The sequence below is a fragment of the Acomys russatus genome, chromosome 32 (assembly GCF_903995435.1).
Source record: "Acomys russatus chromosome 32, mAcoRus1.1, whole genome shotgun sequence".
Classification (NCBI taxonomy): Eukaryota; Metazoa; Chordata; class Mammalia; order Rodentia; family Muridae; genus Acomys; species Acomys russatus.
This window is the reverse complement of record NC_067168.1, coordinates 26,312,998-26,334,929: the sequence shown is the minus strand read 5'-3', so window position 1 is coordinate 26,334,929 and position 21,932 is coordinate 26,312,998. Positions and strand designations below refer to the sequence as shown.

The 21,932-nt window shown below is 46.7% G+C and overlaps 1 protein-coding gene across 1 annotated transcript; it reads left to right on the top strand.

Moving 5' to 3' along the window:
• The first annotated feature begins 1,644 nt into the window (after window positions 1-1,644).
• Cldn18 (claudin 18) lies at window positions 1,645-19,939 on the top strand. Its single transcript, XM_051140535.1, has 5 exons — window positions 1,645-2,091; window positions 15,187-15,351; window positions 16,003-16,120; window positions 17,748-17,858; window positions 19,658-19,939. The coding sequence occupies exons 1-5, from the start codon at window positions 1,872-1,874 to the stop codon at window positions 19,827-19,829; spliced, it is 786 nt and encodes a 261-aa protein (XP_050996492.1). The 5' UTR covers window positions 1,645-1,871; the 3' UTR covers window positions 19,830-19,939.
• The last annotated feature ends 1,993 nt before the right edge of the window (window positions 19,940-21,932 follow it).

Genomic DNA, 21,932 nt, shown 5'->3' with positions numbered 1-21,932 from the left:
AAGATTCCCCCCCCTAACTTTGAAAGTTAGTGTAAAATATCATAGAGAAACTACTATAAATGAGAACAGATAATCCATTTCCCCCCCCCCCCGCCGCCTGCCGTTTTCAACCTACTATTTTGGTGGCATTACACCCATGTTTAGGAGGAATGAGTGCTAAGCCAGATAGCTGAAAACCAAACTCTCGGAGCCTTGTGACGCTGACAAACATGTCCTCTGGTGTGACCAAGGTTGATAAGGCCCCCAGGCACAAAGATTCCACCCACATTATTCAATCTAATTGATCAATCTCAGTCCCCCAGCAGAGAGACCAGTACCATTGACAGTTGGCTTGGCCTACAATCTCAGCTCAACAGTACTCAGCCATCAATGAGTGCATCTCATTCGTCGTGTTTAGCTTAACCCTTCATTTGGGTCTTTCTGGTTCATGCTCCATTCTCTGCAAACGCTGACCACAGAAAGTGGTGTCTGTTTAAAAGGAGCCTTGCCTCCATACACAGTAGGGGAAGACTATCTATATTAGCTATTTTTTGTGTTTATGAGAATAAAGGCTTAGGAGCAGGGGCTGGGTACATCCAAGATAATATTGAAATATGGGCTGGCTTCCTGGAAACTTGCCATGGCTATATACTAGCGGGGAGGGGCGGGGTGGTGGTGGTGATGGTGGGGGGAGGATGTGGGGTGTGTGTGTGTGTGTGTGTGTGTGTGTGTGTGTGTGTGTGTGTGTGTGTGTGTGTGTGTGTGTTTCGGGACCCCGAGACGTTCTAATTAAAACGTCTCTGAATTCAAAGGCCAGACATTCAGGACCAGCATGAGGCAACAGGTTGATAAATTCCCCCAACAAAATGTGGCCGCGGAGCAAAGACCCAGCTCTGAGCTCTTGGGTCCGGCTTTTCTCTGCGTGATCATACAGCTTCTGATAAATTCCCCTACTGTGGTGAAAACTTTGCCCCAACACGAGGGAGCTAGTGAGATCAGAAATGGCTCTGGGTGTTCTCTTTAGTTCTCTACAAATGGAGGAACTGACCTGCAAAGGCTAGATCACCAAAGGCAGAGCTGGGGACACTGTGGGGAGCCGCTCCCACGCCTCTCGGGGGAGGGTGGAAGGGACAGGTCAGGGACTCCAGCCAGCCATGACCCTCCTTGCGTACTTCATGGTAGCCTCCCTATGTGTGATAGTTGTATAGTTCCGTTTTATGAGGGACAGCGCTTTGGGCAGTCCCGATACCTGCGGATCAAGGGTGTGGCTCTAGAACCTGGCGTACTGGTCTCTGCTTTGCTTGTTCCGGCTCCTCGGTGTGGAGTTGGAGGAGGGCTAGTCTGGAAGTGAGGGGCGGGAGCCACCGTAGCTGCCCCTTACGGTATTTGTGGCTCTTGGCATTTGGCCAAACTCCTTTTTCACCTCATTCAATTCAATTCAATGAGTGCAAGAATGTACGACAGTCTGACTTACGATTCCAGAGATGTTTTTTTATAAACAAGGTCAGCCTTAGTGCTTTCTCCTCATGCTCTCAGGGGACGGGACAAACTTTGATTCCCTCTAGATGATGCATTCTGGGTAGAGGCAGAGCCAGTAGGGCCTGGAGGAGGGGGAAATCGGTCGGTCCACTCAGCCTGCTCCACGTTCCTCTCACCCTGACTGCGAAGCTAAAACCAGACAAGTGCCTCTTGGGGCCGCTTCCCCAACAAATGAAAAATATGCCCTTGAAGCAGGAGCGAAACTGAACTATCTAAGGAAAACAATGTGAGCAAACACTGAGCTGAGGGGACCTTCTGATTCGGAGCACTCCCCAACGACGACGACGACGCAGACCTTCCCAGCAGGAGGGCGGTGGCTTGCTCCTGGAGGCCTGGGATCAGCGGCTGAAGCCATGGCCACCACCACGTGCCAGGTGGTGGGGCTCCTCCTGTCCCTCCTGGGTCTGGCTGGCTGCATAGCCGCCACCGGGATGGACATGTGGAGCACACAAGACTTGTACGACAACCCAGTCACCTCCGTGTTCCAGTATGAAGGGCTCTGGAGGAGCTGCGTGCAACAGAGCTCGGGGTTCACCGAGTGCCGCCCGTATTTCACCATCCTGGGCCTTCCAGGTAGGTGAAGTGATGGAGGGACGGGAGAGGCTGACGGACTGTGGGTCCTCGAGGACTCCCAAGAATGACCCGCAATCCAACCCCGGGTGTAACCCTGGCAGCCCTAGCTCCCAATAAAAGGTGTGAACAAGATAAGTTGGCACTGCAACAAAGGGGGCAATAGCCACACAGGAGATGGGAGAGTTCATATGGCAGCCTAAGAGGAGGCGGTCTAATGTTAGGGGACGTGCTGGTGACGGCTGGTTTGAACCTTGTTGCTTAAGAAAAACATAAACGGCTTGCTTCCATGAGCAGGAGACTCTTCTGCCAGACTATACATAAGAGTATGGAAGGAGGGTGGTATTTTTGTTATAGACAGAGAAATTTATTGAGAGTGAGTTCAATTTTCAAATCTATTAAAGGTTTCTTTTTTAAATCGGGATCTCTGTAGGATGTAAAAATATTATCATTATCATCATTAAATTAAGAGTTCTTTTTTTCTGCATTTGCAATCAAAATATCTGGTATACTTGCCCTGAAAATCAGAGTTGTCAGAATATAGTGTTATAATAATTTAGAATATAAACATATGACACCATTTCACCTTTGAAGATAAAGTTGATTTTTTTTTTTTTTAGTACAGATAATTATTTCAAGGGACTTTGTATCATGGGGACTTTTGCATTCTTGATAATATACATAAAAACTCAATTCGTACTTAACAAAAACAGCAAGCAAAGGGCGTGGATGTGGCTCTGACTCTCGCGGGGGGGAGGGGGGAGCCCTTGTAAAGAGATAGACGAGACGGATTTACAAATTATCAAGAGGTTGTGGAGCCCTAGGAATGGAAGCGTAAAAAGCATCCTATGCCCTCATCTTTGCTTTGCGAAAGGAGTGAAGGGCGAGTGTCAGGGTGTGCTCGGCTTTGGAGAGCCACTTGCTGCAGGGCCATCATGGCCACTGACTCGGTGAGAAGCCTGGGCAGGGGACAAGGGAGGAAGAAACAGCCAGAATGGGGGTAGGGGAACAGACGGGGAGACTATGCTGTGTTAGAGGGATAAGTCATGAGAAGGCCATGCAAAACTGGGACTGCTACATGGCTAGCCACACCCATGTTAATTAGTAGATGGAGATAAAAGGCACCTGTCCTATGCTCAGGCACCCACCAAACACTACTGATCATGTGCTTTCTGCCACAACTTCCGCTTTGAACCTTCCAAACACCCGTTCTCTCCCATGTGGCTCACCTCCTGCTACAGCCCTTTTGCTCCCCTCTGACCATGGACTCCTTTCCCCTTGACCCCCTGAGAATCTCTCCTCTGACCCCTGTATTGCCACAAAACTTACTTTTCACCCAGGTTCTGGAGGCCCTTTGTCCTCCTGTCCTGCTGATCAACCCTTCTCCTCATATCCTCTGCCTCTCCTGCTGACCTGGGCTCCTGGCCTCCTTTCCTGGAAAACATTTTCTCATTTCTAGCTGTTGTCAAGTTCCGTCTCTGTCCTAGTCACTGACAATGAAATTAAAAGACTGCATTTTCTCGCCACTTCTGACAAACTCATCTCCTCCCTCAGTCTGGTCTCTATCCTTTGTCTTAGCTCATCTGCTCCTTTGATCACAGCACAGGGCTAGGGTGAATCTTCCACTCCTCGGTCTCCTACACATGTGAAACCCCAGGCCATTCTCAGACTCTGTTCCCTGCTTGATCACCATGCAGACATGACAGTACACCACAGGAGCCTTTCCACATGCTGTCGTGTCTTCCTTGCTCTTTCTTCCTAGGGCTTCTGCCCCATCCAATTCTCCCTCTCCTCTTAGTGTTCTCTGGCTGAGCTGCCCAGAATGTTCCCTTTCACCATCTCCAACTGCTCCTCCCACAAATTTTATCTGGAATTTTCCCACTTCTTCAAACTTAATAGGATGCACAAACCAGAGCTGCCCAAGAGCAGGCTTATAGCATTGAACTCCCCGCCTGCTCTTGACACTGCTCATGAACCCGAGATGTCTGTCTGCATATTTCTTGCACATCCTAGAGTATGCAATGCAAAACTGGCCTGTGGGCACCCCTGTAAATCCTGGTGAGGGGGACATGAGTGTCTAGATATGTCAATGAAAGAGCAGTGGATTTGATGGTACTTTTACATGGATGTTAGCAGCCCCAGGAAGAAAATGGTTATTCAGTGATGAGGGAGGTGGTCTGAATCTGAGCTTTAGATTACTAACTTCATTATTTATACATTTGTCTCGTTCGGCTATGTGTTAACACCTTTGTGAACCAGAGCAAGAGGCTCCTCCCAGTTCTGAACATAGGGCCTGATAGGAAGGCTGTTCAGCAAACTGTTGATAAATTAGGTTGAGCTGAATAATAAGATTTTATTTCAATGTTCATTTGCCATTTGCACACACACACACACACACACACAAATTACAGATATGTTTCCTCTCCCAAAGGACAGAAGATTGGTTTTGCATTTGTACTATATTTCTGCTGTCCTGTTTCCATGTGTAGAAAATGACCTGGTCCTCCTCCTTCTGAAGTAGACACTAGATTACCCAGACTTGTTATCAATAAGCATCTTCTGCATACTCACTATATTGCCTGGAACTAGACCTCCAGGGCCAGTTAGTCAGAGTAGTTAACGCTAGCTGCTGCAACAACCACCCTATGCAATTCAGAGGCTTCACGAAATGGAAATGTACTGGGTGACCACTTGAAGTCCATAGAATAAGAATAGAGATATGCCATTCATCAAAGCCAGGGCAAGAGAAGGTCCTAAAGGGAGTACAAAAGCTCCTAAACACGTCAGCCTGAAAGTGAGACGCGTCACCTCCACTCAGAAAGCATTGGCTGGAACTAGACATATGGCCCTGGAATATGGTGAGAGACGTAGGAGCTTCTGACTATTTGGTCAACACTGATCACCTCAGCCACGGGGCTCCTTTGAGCAGCAACTGTCCAGGCAGCAATCTACCCACCATGCTGGCCTCCCACCCACCCACTTCCATTTTCTTTGCCAGTGTTTTGTTAGTTGTTTCCAGTTTTGCATTACAGGATGTAGAACCTCTGGCCGGGGCCTTGTGCTCGCTAGGCATCTCCACTATAGCTCGACCCTGAGCTACCTCCCTTAGCCTCACTCCCGTGCTGACTTCAGTACTGCAAAGCAGCCAATTCCTTGACTACACAACGGCCAAAAACCAATGGGAGTGCAAGAGAAGGCATGCCGCTGATTTATGCTCATTTATTCAGCAAACGTTGCTAAATTCCTCTGTATGTCATCTGTTGTCTGACACAACAGCATGGCTTCAAAGAGCAGATATTTGGTGGGAGTGGCCAGGAATCCAGAAGAAGCAAGGGTTTGGGGAATTTCTGTGAAGAAAAAAAGATCCTTAGGACTTAATATCAGAGGAGTGTAAACACAGCCATGGAACTAAGGCATGAGCTCCTTCCCCAAAAAGCTTAGCTGGAAGGAGGGGCAACTTGGCAGTACCTTTATTCCACGGCAGGCTAGACAGGTGGCTTTTAGAGAGGAAGCCCACTTACCACCATAAAAAAAAGCCCTGAGTGTTTCAAACATGCACAGGGAGAGGAGGTCCTGGGCTATATTGAGGTTTAGGACACAGTGAGCTGGCAGAAAGCACACCCCAGGAACTGCAAAGATGACTGTAAGGTCCCACAGCAATGCACTCAGTGCTACTCTGTGTTGTTGGTCTTCTCTCTGTCGGGTAAGCGTGTGGCCAGAGGTCCCTGAGCTGCCTGTCTGTATCTCCCATGCTATGGTACATTGCTCCCAAAGGCAAGAGTGTATGAGAATAGAATGGGGGTGCTGTCCTGTATTGTCCCTCAGTCAGCCTAGGCTGAGGCATCATGAGAATGAGTGTTGGGGCGTGGGAACTTCCAGCAGCCTACAGATCCCCAGTGGTCTGGGTTGTAGGAACAAGATTCCCCTGAAAACCATGAGAAAGATAGCTTGGGAGTGGCCATGGAACGGAGTGTGGAGTTAGGTGTCACAACCTCATAAGCAGTGACACTAAGTTGCAACTGCCAGGCTCATAGGACTTAGATCAGACTAACTGGAGGAATGGGCAGGAAGATCATCTGAAGGCAACAGCGTAAAGGAGGTGGGGAAAGTGGAGGGGGGGGTCTGTGGAGCCTTGTGGGGGTTCTGAGGGAGCACACTTAACAACCAGAATACAAAGCGTAGAGACTTGTCATGTGAAACAGCTGGGTGCCTTCTTTGCTGAGCATAACAGGAACCCAGGGAAGAGGAGAGAAGCCTCCTTGGTGGTGGATGAAATCCCTAGAGACGGTGTGGAAACAGTAGCGAGATGGTGCAGGGGGCTTAATTTTGACCTAGGATGCAAGAGAAAAAAGAAAAACTGCAAGTGTTAATAGAGAATCCTGACAGATACCAATCATACTTTTAGTTATTAATCATAGCGGTCATTACTCGTAAGTTCTTCCTTAGTTTAAGCTCTTTTCTTGCAAAATCTTCACTTAGAGTTTCTCTGAAGAAACTATATCACGTCTGTCTGGGACTTAGACAGTCGTAGAACAATTGAACTCAACTCAAGCAGTATCGAGTCTCCTACAGACAGAACAGGCAGGGGAAAGTGACGACAGCAACACCGCACGCCACCAGCTCTGTGTACCTGAAAGCTGATTCCCTCTTGCTGTGTTCCAGTCCCGTGCAGCATGCAGTGCCCAGAAGTAAAGGGAGTGGCCAAGTGCTGGCCTGCACCTAGGCTCTCCTACACAGAACCATGTACAGCATTATCCTTACAAGGTAGAAACTGAGACACCAAGAGGAAGGAAATGGAATATGACCAAAATCACATGAATAGAAGATGGCCATGTAGCCACAAGTCTGAATGATTTTTCTAAATGGTCCTTTCTTCCTGCTGGAGTATTGCATCTACCCAGAGGGTGACCTGTGCACTGTTTCCACCACTTCCTGGAGACAGTAGAAGAGCAAAGCAAAGGTCAGTCAGCAGGCACAGGGGGGAGAAAGCAAACGTCCTGCCACTGCCAAGGAAGACATTACAGTCAAATACTGCTTGCTTAATACACTGGCAAACATTTGCATCATGTTCCGGGCAACGGCAAGCCCTAGGGTTACAGGCGGGTGTGTTAGGGATATCTTGGCCCCTCACATCTCCTGTCTTCATTTTCCCCACCTCTAAGACATCGCACTGTAAGGCGTGTATGTGAAGAGCTAGGCAGCTTCACAAGACCCAGCTGTTGGCACTGTTAAACCATCACTGTGGCTACAGCACCCAAAATATCCTGAGTAAAGATAACTTAGGGTGCTGTTCTCTTTTCCCTCATCCCTGTCATATCTGTGCCCTGGGTCTTGCAGTATTTCTCAGCCCCACGGCAGGCACTAAGACTCTTGGGGTTTTTCCAATAGGGGAAGTTTCAGTCACCTGTGCCCCCCTCCCCTTCTGCATCGCTGTCTAAAACCAACTGCCACTCATGAACTGAAGAGTTTCCCATCAGTCCATTCATCACATTATAAACAGAATGAGGGGTTTCAACCAACCTACACTGAAGCCAAAAACCTACAAGAGAAAAAAAAAAAAAATGACTGTTCTGAAGTATCTTTTCTAACGTCATCTTCTTGTTTCTGGCTTCTTCTTGCCTTTGGCTGCCTGTTTTCTCATGAGGTCTAATGCTCATGGTCATGTGAAACCAGCTGGTCTATTCCCAGTTGCTAAGAGAAAAACCTGGTCCTAAGAGATGGTTGATTCCACCCGTCACAAAGCTGAGCTGGGGTCTGGCAGAGCCTCGTGGTTTTTAAACAAGCTGTTTTCCCTCCCTTCAAACAAGCAAACAAAAAGCACAGCAAGTCTTTTACCATAAAGACAAATATTCCAAGACTTATACATCATCATACTTATGACGGAGATACCACAGGGAGCTGAGCCTATATATAACGCTCCTGAAGACCTGTAAAATGAGGTCACTTGCCCCAATTTATAAAGGAACAAAGCCGAGGCTTATGAACAAGAATGCCTTTGGTAAGATGGCCATTTTCACTATCTTAATTCTCCCCCAACAACTGGAGTGGGGGGCCTCTCTGACTTTGATGCATCCCTTTCCCCTAACTGGGCTTCCTTGTCTGGCTTCAGTGAGAGAAGATGCTCCTAGTTCTGCAGCAACGTCATGTGCCAGGTCAGGTTGGTACCCATGGGGGACCTCCCCGTTCTCTGAGGAGGCAAGGAAAACATAGAGGGTAGGAGTGTATTGGGGGGGAAGGCTGGGAAGAGAGGAGGGGGTTGCAATCAGGATGTAAGGTGATTAAATAAATAAATTTTTAAAAAAGTAAGGTGGAGAGCAATAGAGAGAAAAGACCAAAGTCAACCTGTGGTCTCCATTGTCCATGCACAAAACTTCCTAGCCATCCATGCAATCTGGCAAAATGGCCGGTCCTGGCTAGGTTCCAGGAGAACCCACCCCCTCCCTCCTTTGTGGTAATTTCAGTGATAAATGTCTTTATGGGCTCAGCAAGTTTTAACACTTGGTCCTCAGTTGGACTGGGGACCCACTGCTGTTTGGGGAGGGTGCGGAACCTTGCTGGAAGATGTGCCTCACTGAGGGGGAGGGATTATAGCTTTACCCCACTTCCAATTGAGACTCTCTGTTTTGTGTTTGAGTTCAAGGTATGAAGGTGTAATCTCTCAGCTTTCTGCCCCAGCAGCCTGCTAACCACACCTCCTCGGCCATTATGTACTCTCGCTCTGGAACCACAGACCAAAAAGAAACTCTTTCTTCAAAAGTCAAAAAAAAAAAAAAAAAAAAGAATGCTTGCTCAGCTTGCAGCTGTGGTGCTCCTGGTCTCGATAGTGGGGCCCGGGGTTCCACAAAGTGGCACACCTGAGGCTGGCCTTGTCAGGGTTACAGCCTCAGTTCTTGGTAGGGAGGCACATCACTGGAGTTGTATAGCTGGGTCTCACCTGAAAGGCTGACAAAATACTATAACAAAAGTGCCTTAGATCGGGAAATTTATGAACAGCAAGCCCACTGCTTGTTTCTCACAGCTCTGGAAGCCGGAAAGTCCAGGGTCAGGATGACAGCAGACCTGCTCCTCTTCCTGTGTCATCACATAGTAAAAGGGAAAGAAGAGCCAAAAGACTTTCTTGTCCCCTTTGAGAAGACCTACTGCCACTCATAAGGATTGAGCCCTCCTTCCAAGATTCTGCCTCTCTATACTATTTATACCATTGTATTGGGGATTAAGTTCATCTGGCTCTTCTGTTCATTGCTGGCCTGAATCTGTGTCGCCACTCTCCCCCACTTCTCTGTCTGTGCTTTTAACATCCCTTGGTGCCACTAGGTCCAGCCTCTCTCTTCTCAGCCGTCTTCTTCTTTTCCTCACCACAGCCACACACGTGGCAGTTTTATCACAGGTTCATGTATAGTCTGTACAAGCCAAAGCCATGTGGAGTTGCCAGGGAAATGGTTCTTTTAGGAAAACAGAGGGAATGGATATTTCTCGAGCCTGGCTTAATTTTATGCAGATAGCAAGTGGTGTCTGATTCTTATGACATCTGTCTCGCAAGAGATATCTTTATTTCAAAACTCTAGAGTTGAGGAAACTGCATCCTCGAGGTCAGATGACTTGCCCAGGGACACTCAGCTGGCATCAGAGTGTGGTAGAATTTGACACGAGGGCCTTCCTACTGGTTCCTCAAGCTCCTTGGAGAACCCAGGGCTGCTTTGTTCTGAAACTTCCCTGCCGAGGTCAGAAGTCAGCCACAGACTTCCCTATGTGGACTCTCCTCCAGCCCTTCCTGCCTCCAGTCAGAGGCCCAGCTGCCTGAAACTGTGGGTTCTCTCCCTGCTCCTCCAAGCCCCCACCCATGGGCCTTTGGTTCTCAGTAAACTAGTGCCTTCCCAGAGGTCCTCTGATGCCAGCTGAGTGCTCACAGCCCTGGGTGTTCTTTCCTCCTTGGGCCACCCTTCAGGTCCATCATCACACTTTACCCTAAAAGGTCTTACACCACCGAACAACTCAGAATGAGGCCATCCCGTTGGCATTTCTCTACAGGTTCTTGGGCATGCTCAGGTGCAACCAGGACTGAGGCCCACAGCTTGATGCCCCTCACCCATCAGCCCAGCAAAGCTACTTTGCTGAATAAGAAATGTCGCAACAAGGGGCGAGTTCCAACCTTTCTGTTTGCTTTCATCAGGCCGGAGTCTTGCTGGCCCTTCTGGCTGATAAGGCTAAGTATTCGCTGGGAAGAATGTAGTCACACCTTTGGTGCCGTGAATCAGACCACAGAGGCTGCTGACTCACATGTTATCATTTGATAAGCCTGTGTTGCTTGATCAAAATATCAAATAAGAGACTCGGAGACAAAGAGGGAAAGCTACGGTTCCAGATGATTTTTCTGTTTGCTTGTCGATGGAGAAGAGTTTGGGTTCCAGGTGGTAGACTCTTCGGCCTGAAAGGGAAGCTCGGGTCACCTTCTTGTCTCTCCGAGATCGTTATGGACTGTGCGGTACTTGTCCACTCACTTCATGGCACCTGCCTCCATCACGGTTCCCCTTCCCAAAAGAATTTCCAGGGGGTTCCAGGCAGAGAAGACCTTGGTCCACCCATTCAAGCCCAGGTCCCTAAACCCCAGGTTACGAATCAGTGTTGCATCCTTTCTAGAGGGTAGAAGTAAGAGATTCTGAAAACTCAGAGGGGCCTCAGGGCCATGCTGGAATCCTTATTCAAAGCAAGTCCTGCCTTCGTCACAGGTCTACAGGTCAAGGAAGAACAAGCAAGAAGGGAGTATCTGAAATGCTAGGACAGAAGCAGATGTGACAGGTTGCCCAGGGCTTCTCCCCCCAAGGGTTCCTGGAGCACACCAGCAGCCACTCCCCACTGCATTTTTGTTTCTGCCTGCCAGCTCCCCACATTGCTTCTCATCCAATAATGTCATATCCAACCCTGACACAGGATACGTGGAATATGTTTTTGGGGGACATATTATCAAAGCCACTCAATGGAGTAAGGGGCACCATCCTTGCCAAGGGTGGAAGAAATGTCACTTCCATGGACTGAGGGAAGAATCTCTTGCATCCTGCATGGCTGTTTGATTGGTTTTGTTTTATGTTAACAAGATGCCTTGCCAAGTATTTCTCAAAGTGGATAAATTATATATTCTTTTAATAGCTTAGGATTTGAAAGATCAAAGTAAGAGCAGTTTGTAAAACCTTTAGTAAAAACCTTAGGTTCCTTGGTAGACTGAAAACTGTAAAAGGTCCATAGGAACAAGACGGAGAGGATGTCTATGTTCCTGATTTTTCTGAAATGTCCAGTTTCCTGATAGTAACATCTAAAGACAGAACGGCCCCGAGGATATTTATTTCCAAAGGGTGTGGGCTGTCTCCTAAAGTCCTCTGAGTCACAGCTCTGGGCCACAAAAATCACTGTGTCATTCACTTAACCGCTCGCGCATGGCCACGTGTGTGTGTGTGTGTGTGTGTGTGTGTGTGTGTGTGTGTGTGTGTGTGTAAAGACAACTAGATGCACGCCAAGGGCCTACTGTCACTAAGTTTCTTTGGTGCTTACTCAGCTAGATCATTCCCAAGGTAAGAAGAGATCTAAGGCTTGGGACTGTGAAAATATGTAATCTCAGAATGCAAAAGCCTTGAAGAGAGGTAATTTCTCTTGAAAGTTTATTCCTCTATAGTGTCTGGGGAAAGTTTTGCAGAGGCTTTGAGCTCTAAATACATGAAGAAAAGTCAGGTCGGGTGATGAGCACCTGAAATCCCAGTATTTGGCAGGCTGAAGCAAAAGAATTGCTGAGAATTCAAGGCCACCGGCTACATAGTGAGCTCAGGGTATCCCTGGATACAAAATTAAACAAAATAACAACAAAGGAAAAATCCCTAAAACATGATGAGTGAACAGTTAATGGATGAGTATTATCAAGGCATTAGTAACTCATGGGCAAAACAGTTCAGCTGTGTGCCACCTCTAAATACACAAAGGTAGAAATGGATATACAAGGAGGTGGCATACATTTTCATTTGTTAATAAGGAAACGAACAATGTGTTTGTTCCTAGCACTATGAGGGGCCAGCAAAGGCCCTGAGCGTAGCTCTGGAATACAGGTTGAGCAGTAGAGCCATCACATTTTAGGAGCTGACAGGTTTTAGTGTCCCTCCAACACTAACTTCCTCTCTGGGTCTCACTGGAGTCACCAATACACTAGGGCAGAACTCAACTGTAATCTCAAGATGCCAAATGTATTAGTTCTCCCGAGAATGATCAGATGGACAGTTCACACAAACCTGCACTGAAAATGTACCTGCTGATGAGACCAAGGCTAGTGACGGTGGCTTGTAGAGCACTCCTCCCGCCAGAGAAGCAAAGTTGAAGATCAGCCACGACCTCCTGAGGGAGATGAGGAGCAGAACAAAACAGATGGAGGTCTGTAGTGTTGAGCTAGAGTCTGTGAGGTCTCATCTGAGGCAAAGAAGAGCCGTGGTAAGAAGGCATTTCTGGTGTTTCTTTTCTACTCCCACATTTGAATTTCACACAGACATTATTAACTGGCCTCACTGATGCTAAGAATGGCATCTCTTTCAGATGATCCCTTCATCAGTAGAGCTCTTAATTTGGTCCCTGGGGTCTAAGCAGTAGTGTGACCCTCAGTGGGGCTTTGTTTTTCTTCTCGAAGTAGAAATACATCCCCCAAAAAATGTTCACCAAGATGCTACAGACAGTTATCTCCCAAGAGGTGAGATAAAGACTCTTTGGGAGGGTCCTACATGCGCGGAAATATTTATAATGAGCACTTATTGCTTATATAATTAGGAACAAATTTCAGTGGCTTCAAACAAGAAAATAAAAAAGACCTTTCTATCTGTCCTCTGGCACTGCAGTGTCAGACAGAGACTCCCCTCTCATCAGCAAGGACCTTCAGCAGTGCTTTGGCCATGCTCTGGAGACTGCCCATCAACAACTAGGCTGGTTTCAATCAACACAGTCTCAACATGAATTAGCTTCAAAATATGCCTTTTCAATGATGTCAGAATGACCCCTTGATCCCTAGAAGAGAAGGTATTTAGTCCTCCTAAGCAGCTGGAATCCACAGGCCAAACTTTGTCAGAACTCTGTCCCTCCTGATTGACTTTCACCCTGATGAAAGCCTTGGAGTCCCTGGACCACAGATCGCCCCTCTCGAGAGAGACTGATTTGTGTCCAGAACACAAACATCTCACACAATAGGTCTCGTCTGCCAGTTCCAGTCACATGCCCACGCAGGAGTTAGTAATTCTCATCCAGAGGCAAGTTATTAGCCAGAAAGATTAGGGTTGGTCGATAACTCAGAGTGGGCCTGTGGATCATGCTGTCCCACGAGCTATTTGATTTCCATCTGAACAGTTCTGCTTCCTAAATTGAGAAGAAAAAAAAATTAAGCGTTTATAGCAACTTGACATTTCCATAACACTCAAGTGATTCCTTATTTTGCCAGGATATCAACCTATGGCATTTAAAAGTACAAGATTTTTTTAAATCACTGATTGATATAAGACATGGCAGCTCCATCAGGATTTGTGTGACGGAGAGAGGAAGGGGCTACACCAGGAGGATGAAACAACTGGTGTCTGGTGTCTTCTATGCACCAAGCATATGGTACAGGCATACATATGGTACACAGCTCAGCAGTCGGACTCCTCCAGACTGACCCACACTTGGGAACTTGCCCAGTGGAAGACACCAGATAATCTGTCTTCTTTATAACTTTCTTTACACTTTCAATGGGCAATCTTGATGCACGTCTCTCGACATTTCATCAAGTGTTCAGCACTGACATCCCATACCTAGTGTGGAGGGGGGGGTCTCACTAAGTGACTATTAAGATGAAAACCGTGTTGGACATATCTGGAGGTGAGGTCACTATATCAGGATCCAGTGGGACCAACAGCAACAATAGATTTCTAGAAAAGGGACACTATTGATAAACTGTGGTGGTGTTGACAGGCTTGATATTAACATAGTAATCATTATGTAATCAGAAACCTACAGCTCCCTGCAACCAGACCTTTTGGCTACTTTGTTGGTTCCTTAATCCCCTATTTATCCCACCCCTCCAACCCCCTAACACTAGGTAGGAAAGAAAGAAAGATAGAGGGGAATGGGGGCATCGCTCATTAGACTACTTCCTGCTGATTAGAGACATTGAGTTCCTTGGAGCAAATTTGCTCTTCTCCGTCAGGATATCCATTTTTTTCTTCTTGTCTCTTTATACACAACCATTTGACAAACTGAAGTGAAAAAAAACTGCAAACAACAGAAATCACAAGCAGCAGCAGCAGCAGAGGAGGAGGAGGAAGAACAGAAGCAGCTGCAGCCCCTCTCAGGGCTCTCAACGTTTATATGCCCTCTCAAAAGTCCACAGAATTCCAAATGTCACATATACACTTGCAGAAACTATCTGCAGCTGACAAGATCACGCACCTGCTAGAGCACAAGGCAAATCCCAGTCAGCTGCTGTGGGCAACCTGAAGCAGCTCCGTATGCCACACCTGGCATTAAAACAAAAGCATTATTTCCATAACATTTTTTGTTTGTTTGTTTTTAGAGAAATCAAAAAAATTCTCACTACAGCCGGCCTTAGTAGCTGCTTTTGGAAAAGGATAAAAACAGAGTACTACCGCTATAGCCTCTGCGCCTTGATTTCTTCATGCCAGGCTTAGTGCTGAGTTTCCCCCACACTCTGTGTCTGCTGCGCGAAGCTTTCAATTCCAAAGAAAAGACAAGCGAAATGGTGTTTGGGTTATTTGAGTTTCCTGTCAGCTCGATAAAGAACTTTATGATCACTGTACACAATTTTTTTTCCTTGCTGTACCCAGATTATCAAGTTTAGAAATAGTAGTAAATATCCAGAGCTCTCTCAACCTCACCCATCCATGATCTGTGGACATCTGTGAGCACATCCTTCATCACTCAAAGGAGTGATTGCACATATTCTGTACAACACCAAAGAAAACGGTTTATGGCCTTGCTAGCCCTCGAGGGCTCAGCTCTGGCTAACTGGGGTTGCTGTGTCTTACCAACATAAAACCTAATCGGTGTGGTGATTTGTCTGCTTGTGTCGTGCCCCTTCTCCTCCAGCCATGCTGCAAGCAGTGCGGGCCCTCATGATCGTGGGCATCGTTCTGGGGGTCTTCGGCATCCTAGTGTCCATCTTCGCCCTGAAGTGCATTCGCATTGGCAGCATGGATGACTCTGCCAAGGCCAGGATGACGCTGACCTCTGGGATCCTGTTCATCATCTCAGGTAAACACCTCAGGTCCCTCTTTGCTGCTACTGACACTACACTATAAGAGTGTCAACCCTGAGGGCTGGAGAGATGGCTCAGAGGTTAAGGGCACTGACTGCTCCTCCAGAGGTCCTGAGTTCAATTCCCAGCAACCACGTGGTGGCTCATAACCATCTATAATGTGATCTAATGCCCTCTTCTGGCCTACAGGTGTACATGCAGGTAGAGCACTGTATGCATAATAAATAAATAAATAAATAAATAAATAAATCTTTAAGGCAAGCATGGGACTGGGCCCTTAAAAAGCACTTGCTGGGTAGAACACTAGAAAGTGGTTTTAAGGGGAAAGCTCTTGCTGATAACCAAAGATCAGCCCCCAAATGCTTGGGTTACTTATCCTTGGCCCCAAGGTGTGTGGCAATATCTTTCTGCACACACACACACAAAAACACACACATACACACACACACATTAATGCTTCCAGAATTAAATATGAGACAAGTACCTTGCCTACTGTCTAGCACATAGGAATTCAATGTCGGTGGTTGGCTGGCCATTCTTTTACAGGAATGGAATATCCTACAGTCTTTCCATCTGAATTCATTTCAGCATGAACGACCTCAGAAACATTGTGGTCTCTTACACCCGCCCTTGTTCCTTGCCCACAGGGATCTGTGCAATTATTGGTGTGTCCGTGTTTGCCAACATGCTGGTTACCAACTTCTGGATGTCCACAGCTAACATGTACAGCGGCATGGGCGGGATGGTGCAGACTGTTCAGACGAGGTAACCTCCTAGTCCGCTTCCCGATGATCCACAGGGAATATTGTTAAGAGGACGGTTAAGCCACGTGCCTAATGTGACTGTCAGTGCCTGAAATAGCAAACATTTATCAGAGGCAGCCATGCCATAGCATAACTCCACAATGATCTCTAAATTCGTAAGCTTCGTTTTCATGAAATACCCTTGCTGATACGACTTGAGGCTGAGCTGGCATTTGCACTGAAATACGGTGACAGGTTCACAGTATTTATCTGGCATTCTTACACAGGCCCCATTGTGGTGACAATACGACAGACAGGCATGGCTAACTCAAGCTGTAAATGAGCATCAACTTAGAGCCACAGTCCGCGATGGGAGCTTGGCAGGAGCAGGGGAAAACTTCAGTATAAAGGAGTTAAGGAGCAGTACAGGTGGGGAAGGTGCCATCTTCTCCTGGTACTGCTGCCTTTTTCTCCCATTCATTCATTCACTTATTCCTTTACTCATTCATTCATTCATTTGGTAAATGTATTGAATACCTTCTGTGGCCCAGGCAGAGATCAGAATGCAAGAGACAGTCAAACTCCCCACTCTTGTGGAAGTCTAGGAGACAGAGATAAAACGTCACTATAATTTTATATCTGAAGGGAGAAGGACATATTTTGTCATTTTTGAGATTAAATTTCTTTTTATTCTATGAATATGAGAGTTTTCCTGTGTGTGTCTTTATGTCACATTGTGCCATGGCTCAGGAGGCCAGAATAAGGTTCCTATCCCCCTAAGACTGGAGTTTTAGACAGTTTTGAGTTACTATATGGATGCTGAGAATTGAACCCAGGTCCTCTAGAAAAGCAGCCAGTGCTCTTAACCACTGAGCCATCTCTCCAGCCCCAAGGGGAAAAATGTTTAATGGAAAAGCAGTATCGATACCTCTATTTGTTCAGCCTAAGTATCGATTGATGCATCTCAGCATTATGCACCAGCAAAATCCCAAAGGAGTAGGAAGGTCTGGTTTCAGGAGAGTGGTACAAATCCTCTCTGCATAGAAGTGCCTGGTAATTCTCCAGCCACCTAACAAGAGGTACAGGCAGAATAGAAAGATGATACAGCCACCATGATCTGACTCTCCGGAACTGAGGCCCCATTCATGTTTCTGCTTTGCTCAAGGCGGAGGAGGAAGTAATGTCAAAAGCTGCCATCACTCTTCTCCATGTCTCTCCCATAGTCTCTTGCTTATAAGGAACAGCCTGGAAGTAGCTAGTCAAGTCATTCCTGATTGCCTGAGACTTTCTCGATTTTAATACTAGGCATCTCACATCCTTTGAAAACACATCCTCACTGACCTAAAGCCTCCCATAGGTCCCAACTCCTAAAAGTCCACCGTATCCCATCAAACCTTTGTGCCTGAGCCCTTAGGGAAGGGTCACTATTTAATGAGGTCCACTATGAAAACTCAAACTACCCAAACTCCTTCAGAAACAACCTGAGGCTGAGTCTATCACTCTTGCGCTTCTCTGGCCAAATGTTGCAGGCTCTCTCGCTGAGCATCAGAGACCCATGGCAGGGACCAAATGGGAACAGGCATGCCTGGAGGCAGTGGGAAGAGCCTGGAGGGTTTAGTCAGCTGTAACCACGACATCTCCTCCCTCAGGTACACCTTCGGTGCAGCTCTGTTCGTGGGGTGGGTCGCTGGAGGCCTCACACTAATTGGGGGCATAATGATGTGCATTGCTTGCCGTGGCCTGACACCGGATAACAGCAAGTGAGTCCTCCCTCCCACCACAGCCAGCACTTCATTTGGTGTATACCGTGTTTTTTGGACCATGAGATGCACCTGACCGTAATACGCACCCAGCTTTTAGAGCAGTAAAACAAGAAAAATAGTAAAAACAGCAATCAGACCATTAGGCACACCCTAATTCCCCCCCCCACACTTTTGAGGCGAAAAAAGTGCGTCTTATAGTCTGAAAAATATGGTATGTTATAGCCAGAATAGTTGGTCCATATACATGGAAGAATAATATTGGCTAAGGGTGCATTGAACTTCTTCTTTTATGGGGAACCTAAAGAGTAGAACAAGACTTCTTTGAGACTGTTTAATATAGATATTCTTGAAGTTGGAGGGGTGGGGGGATAATTCTTCTAAGTTCCTACCAGTCTCAAAAAAAAAAAATGTATGTACCATGGCTCTAGCGCTAGGAACTCTGAGATGAAGGCATTGGGATCGGTGTCCGGTGAAAGTCCAGTCTCTGCTGCCAAGATGGGACCTTCCTGCATCCTCTGAAGGAGAGGAAGGCTGTTCACATGGGAGGAGGAATGGGAGGGTGAGGAAGAGATCCCTTCCACCTGGAGCCTTTACAAAACACAAATCTTTCATGGCTTGATCATGTTTTCAAAGGCCTATTCCCTTTCCGAGACTCTGACCCCTAGTTTCTTGAGACAGGGTTTTTCTATGTAGCCTTGACTATCCTAGAACTCACTTTGTAGCCCAGGCTGGCCTCAAACTCAGAGACCCATCTGCCTCTGCCTCCCAAGTGCTTGTGTTAAAAGTGTGCAATACCATCACCCCCAAAGACCCATCCTTTAACATTATCACACTGGGGGCAGGAGTAATTTTCCTGTGAATTTTGGAAGGCATATATTCACACCCCAGTAGCTTCTGATACCTTGTCTGTAAAACAAGCAAATTAGAAGTGACACATATGTACTTTCCAGACAACAGATCCTGTGACTCTTTGTCAAAACAAGGTCCCACTGGACATTGTCATCTTCATTTTAATTAACAGAAAGAACTCAGTAGTCGGCACCAATCATCTCCTTACAGCTCTGGCAGGTATATGCATTAGACAGACAGACAGAATTTTTTTATTAATTTTTTAGGTTAGAACCAAAAACAAACAAACGCCATGGAGATACACACTTGTAATGCCAACACTGAGGAGGTGGAGGCAGGGGAAATCAGGAGTTCAAGGTCATCCTCATTTACATAGAGCAAGTAAGAGGCCCAACCTGAGATATGTGAACTACTGCCGAAAGAAAGAAAGAGAAAGCAAAGAGAGAGAAGAATAAGAACAAGCAAATAATCATTTAAGTTTGCATGAAACATAATAGGTTTTGTTATGACATTTCCATACACGTGTCCAATTTTGTCATTATTTGTCCCATCGCCCCATATGTCCCCCATCTCCTCTCCCTCCTTGCTGATCCCCTTTCCCTCCAATAGTGCCCTCTTCTGCTTTCGTGTCACACGTCCTCCACCACCACCACCACCCCCTCTCTCTCTCTTGGCCACCCTTCTCTTTCTTTAAATTTCTCCCTCCCCTCACCAAGCCTCCCGTCTTCTCTGAAGGCCTGATGTAAAAGCAAGAAATTCTGCTCCACCACAAACAGCTTACGTCCTGAAGAAGATGGTAACAAAGTAGCTCAGTCTGATCAAGACTATTATACCTCTTCCAACACGGAACTGCTCAGTGCTCAAACTGAGACAATCAAGAGTTAACGGGGCAGTCCATCTTCCTTCTAAACACGCCAGTGTTCATGGACTGTTTCTTTTGCTTTCAGCTTCAAAGCCGTGTCTTACCATGCCTCTGGCCACAATGTTGCCTATAAGCCTGGAGGCTTCAAGGCCAGCACTGGCTTTGGGTCCAACACCAGGAACAAGAAGATATACGATGGGGGTGCCCGCACAGAGGATGATGAACAATCTCATCCTACCAAGTATGACTACGTGTAACGCTCTAAGACCCCACACACACGTGTGCAGAAGAAACCCTTCCCCAAGAAGAGCTCACCCCAACACAAGGAGCTTCTACCTTGTTCCCTTAATTGCTTTTGACTGACAGTTGGTAACACCTTGATTTCATCCATGAGGAGGCTAGACAGTCTTACCCATGTGTCTCTGTCTCTAAACAGCTGAGGTGTCATGTAAGAGTTAGAGAGGCCATAACACTCACCCCAGTCCTCTGCTTTGTACCATAGAGTTGTTTTTTGGGGTTTTTTGTTTTGGTTTTTTTGGTTTTTTGAGACAGGGTTTCTCTGTGTAGCCTTGGCTGTCCTGGACTCCCTTTGTAGACCAGGCTGGCCTCGAACTCACAGCAATCCATCTGCCTCTGCCTCCCGAGTGCTGAGATTAAAGGCATGTGCCACCATGCCCGGCCTGTACCATAGACTTTTTAATCCAGTGATGCGATGTAGCTTGACTCATTGACTAATACCTTGATGGTTTGGAGAAACTTTCCTTCCTCATATTTAATAAACTTGTTGATGATCTATTTCCCGCCGTTATGCCCCCAAGGAAGATTTCAAAAGGGAAAATATAGTTTAAGAGGCATTGTTTCCTACTCAATTTTGCTTTGCCCATGCCCAACTTGACTAATAATAATAATGAACACTGATTAGAGAGAGAAAAAATGGAAGAAAGATTCTTGTGATCTCCCAGACCTATCATCTGAGTTCCCATATGTGGCGACCTGAAGCCTTATTTGCCCCAGTGATTTCCAGGGGAGACAAACAAGCTTGTCTGTTTCTTGTGGCAGCTATTAATTCCATCAAGACCATGCCAGAGCTTTCCCTGGAGGTCCTCCTCTGTCAGAACTTCTCCCTAGAAAAATAAGAAGTGGTTTTTGGTTTTTTTGTTGTTGTTGGTTTTTTTTGTTTTGTTTTGTTTTGTTTTTTGGTAATCCAAATCCTATGTCCAGTTACAATAAATAGTTGATTAGCAAAATGGTATCATTTCTCTATGAATTAGCCTCACCCTTACATATAGAAAAATCTGGAGGGAAATCGAGTCTTGCATCGTCTATAGTGTACTCTGTAAGGTCCCACGTAAATCCAGCCTTCATGAAAAGCTCACTGATCCTAATTGTTTTCTTTTGGGGTCTCCACAGCCTAGGTACTCATCGGCACAGCCTTTGTTTAAACAAATAAGCAAACAAACAAACCCCAAGTCCTAGAAACTCTTTATTTTCAAAAAGAATAGTGACTGTGTGTGTGTGCTGGCATAGCTACAGTCACTGCCAGTTGACAGTAGCACTTCCTTGGCCCTGTGGTAGTTTTCTGACGCTGTGTCAGTCATTAATATGCAGGCCACACCCTTATTTGTGCTTGTGGGTCTGCCTTTTTGAGATGAAAACAGGAACTCCATCCCAGTGTGCAGCCTGAATGGGCTGCCAGGAAACGGAGATGAGAGCGCTCACCAAAACCCACCCAAGGCTGAAGCTGCATTAGTTCTGTAAAAGCCTGGCTGTACGGTTACTATGGAGAAAAGGGCAGTTCTTACATTAACAGTGGGTATATATATAAGCGGCCTCTGGGGGACGGGTGGGGGGGGGGGTCAGTGGATACACAGGGGTGGCTCCAGTCTGCCCAGACTATCTATGTCTGGATAAAGACCAGCTCATGATCTGCCAAAAAGTCGCGAAGGTGTTCACCAAGAGCCAAGGTGGTGCAGGGTCCTTCAGGCTGGGACCCCTGTTGCGTTAGGCTTCCTGAAACTCATTAGCTGAACCGGCATGAAGGGTGAACAGATCAAACCATTCTGGAGGGGGGAGGGAGACAAGGAGGTGGAAACGAGCAATTTGGGGCATGAAGATTACTGCAGTTCTTTGGGCCTAAATGGAAGGTCATGCCTTTGAGACCATAGGCACAATGAGCTTCCCCAGCCCAGAGACCCCCCCCTCCATCTCACCACCTACCCACCCATCAGAAAGTCCCTGGTCAGGTTGCGATCAGTGAGACCCAGCTGTGTTTTCAGTTAATAGTCCTCAGTCTAACACGTGATTGTTTAAAAATATCCCTATAGACTGTGCTTTGTCAATTTTTTTTGTTATTGCTCTGT

Coding starts and splice junctions, on each gene's coding strand:
- Cldn18 (XM_051140535.1), top strand. CDS start 1,872: ATGGCCACCACCACGTGCCAGGTGGTGGGGCTCCTCCTGTCCCTCCTG. Junction 2,092..15,186: donor CACCATCCTGGGCCTTCCAG/GTAGGTGAAGTG, acceptor CTTCTCCTCCAG/CCATGCTGCAAGCAGTGCGG. Junction 15,352..16,002: donor GATCCTGTTCATCATCTCAG/GTAAACACCTCA, acceptor CCTTGCCCACAG/GGATCTGTGCAATTATTGGT.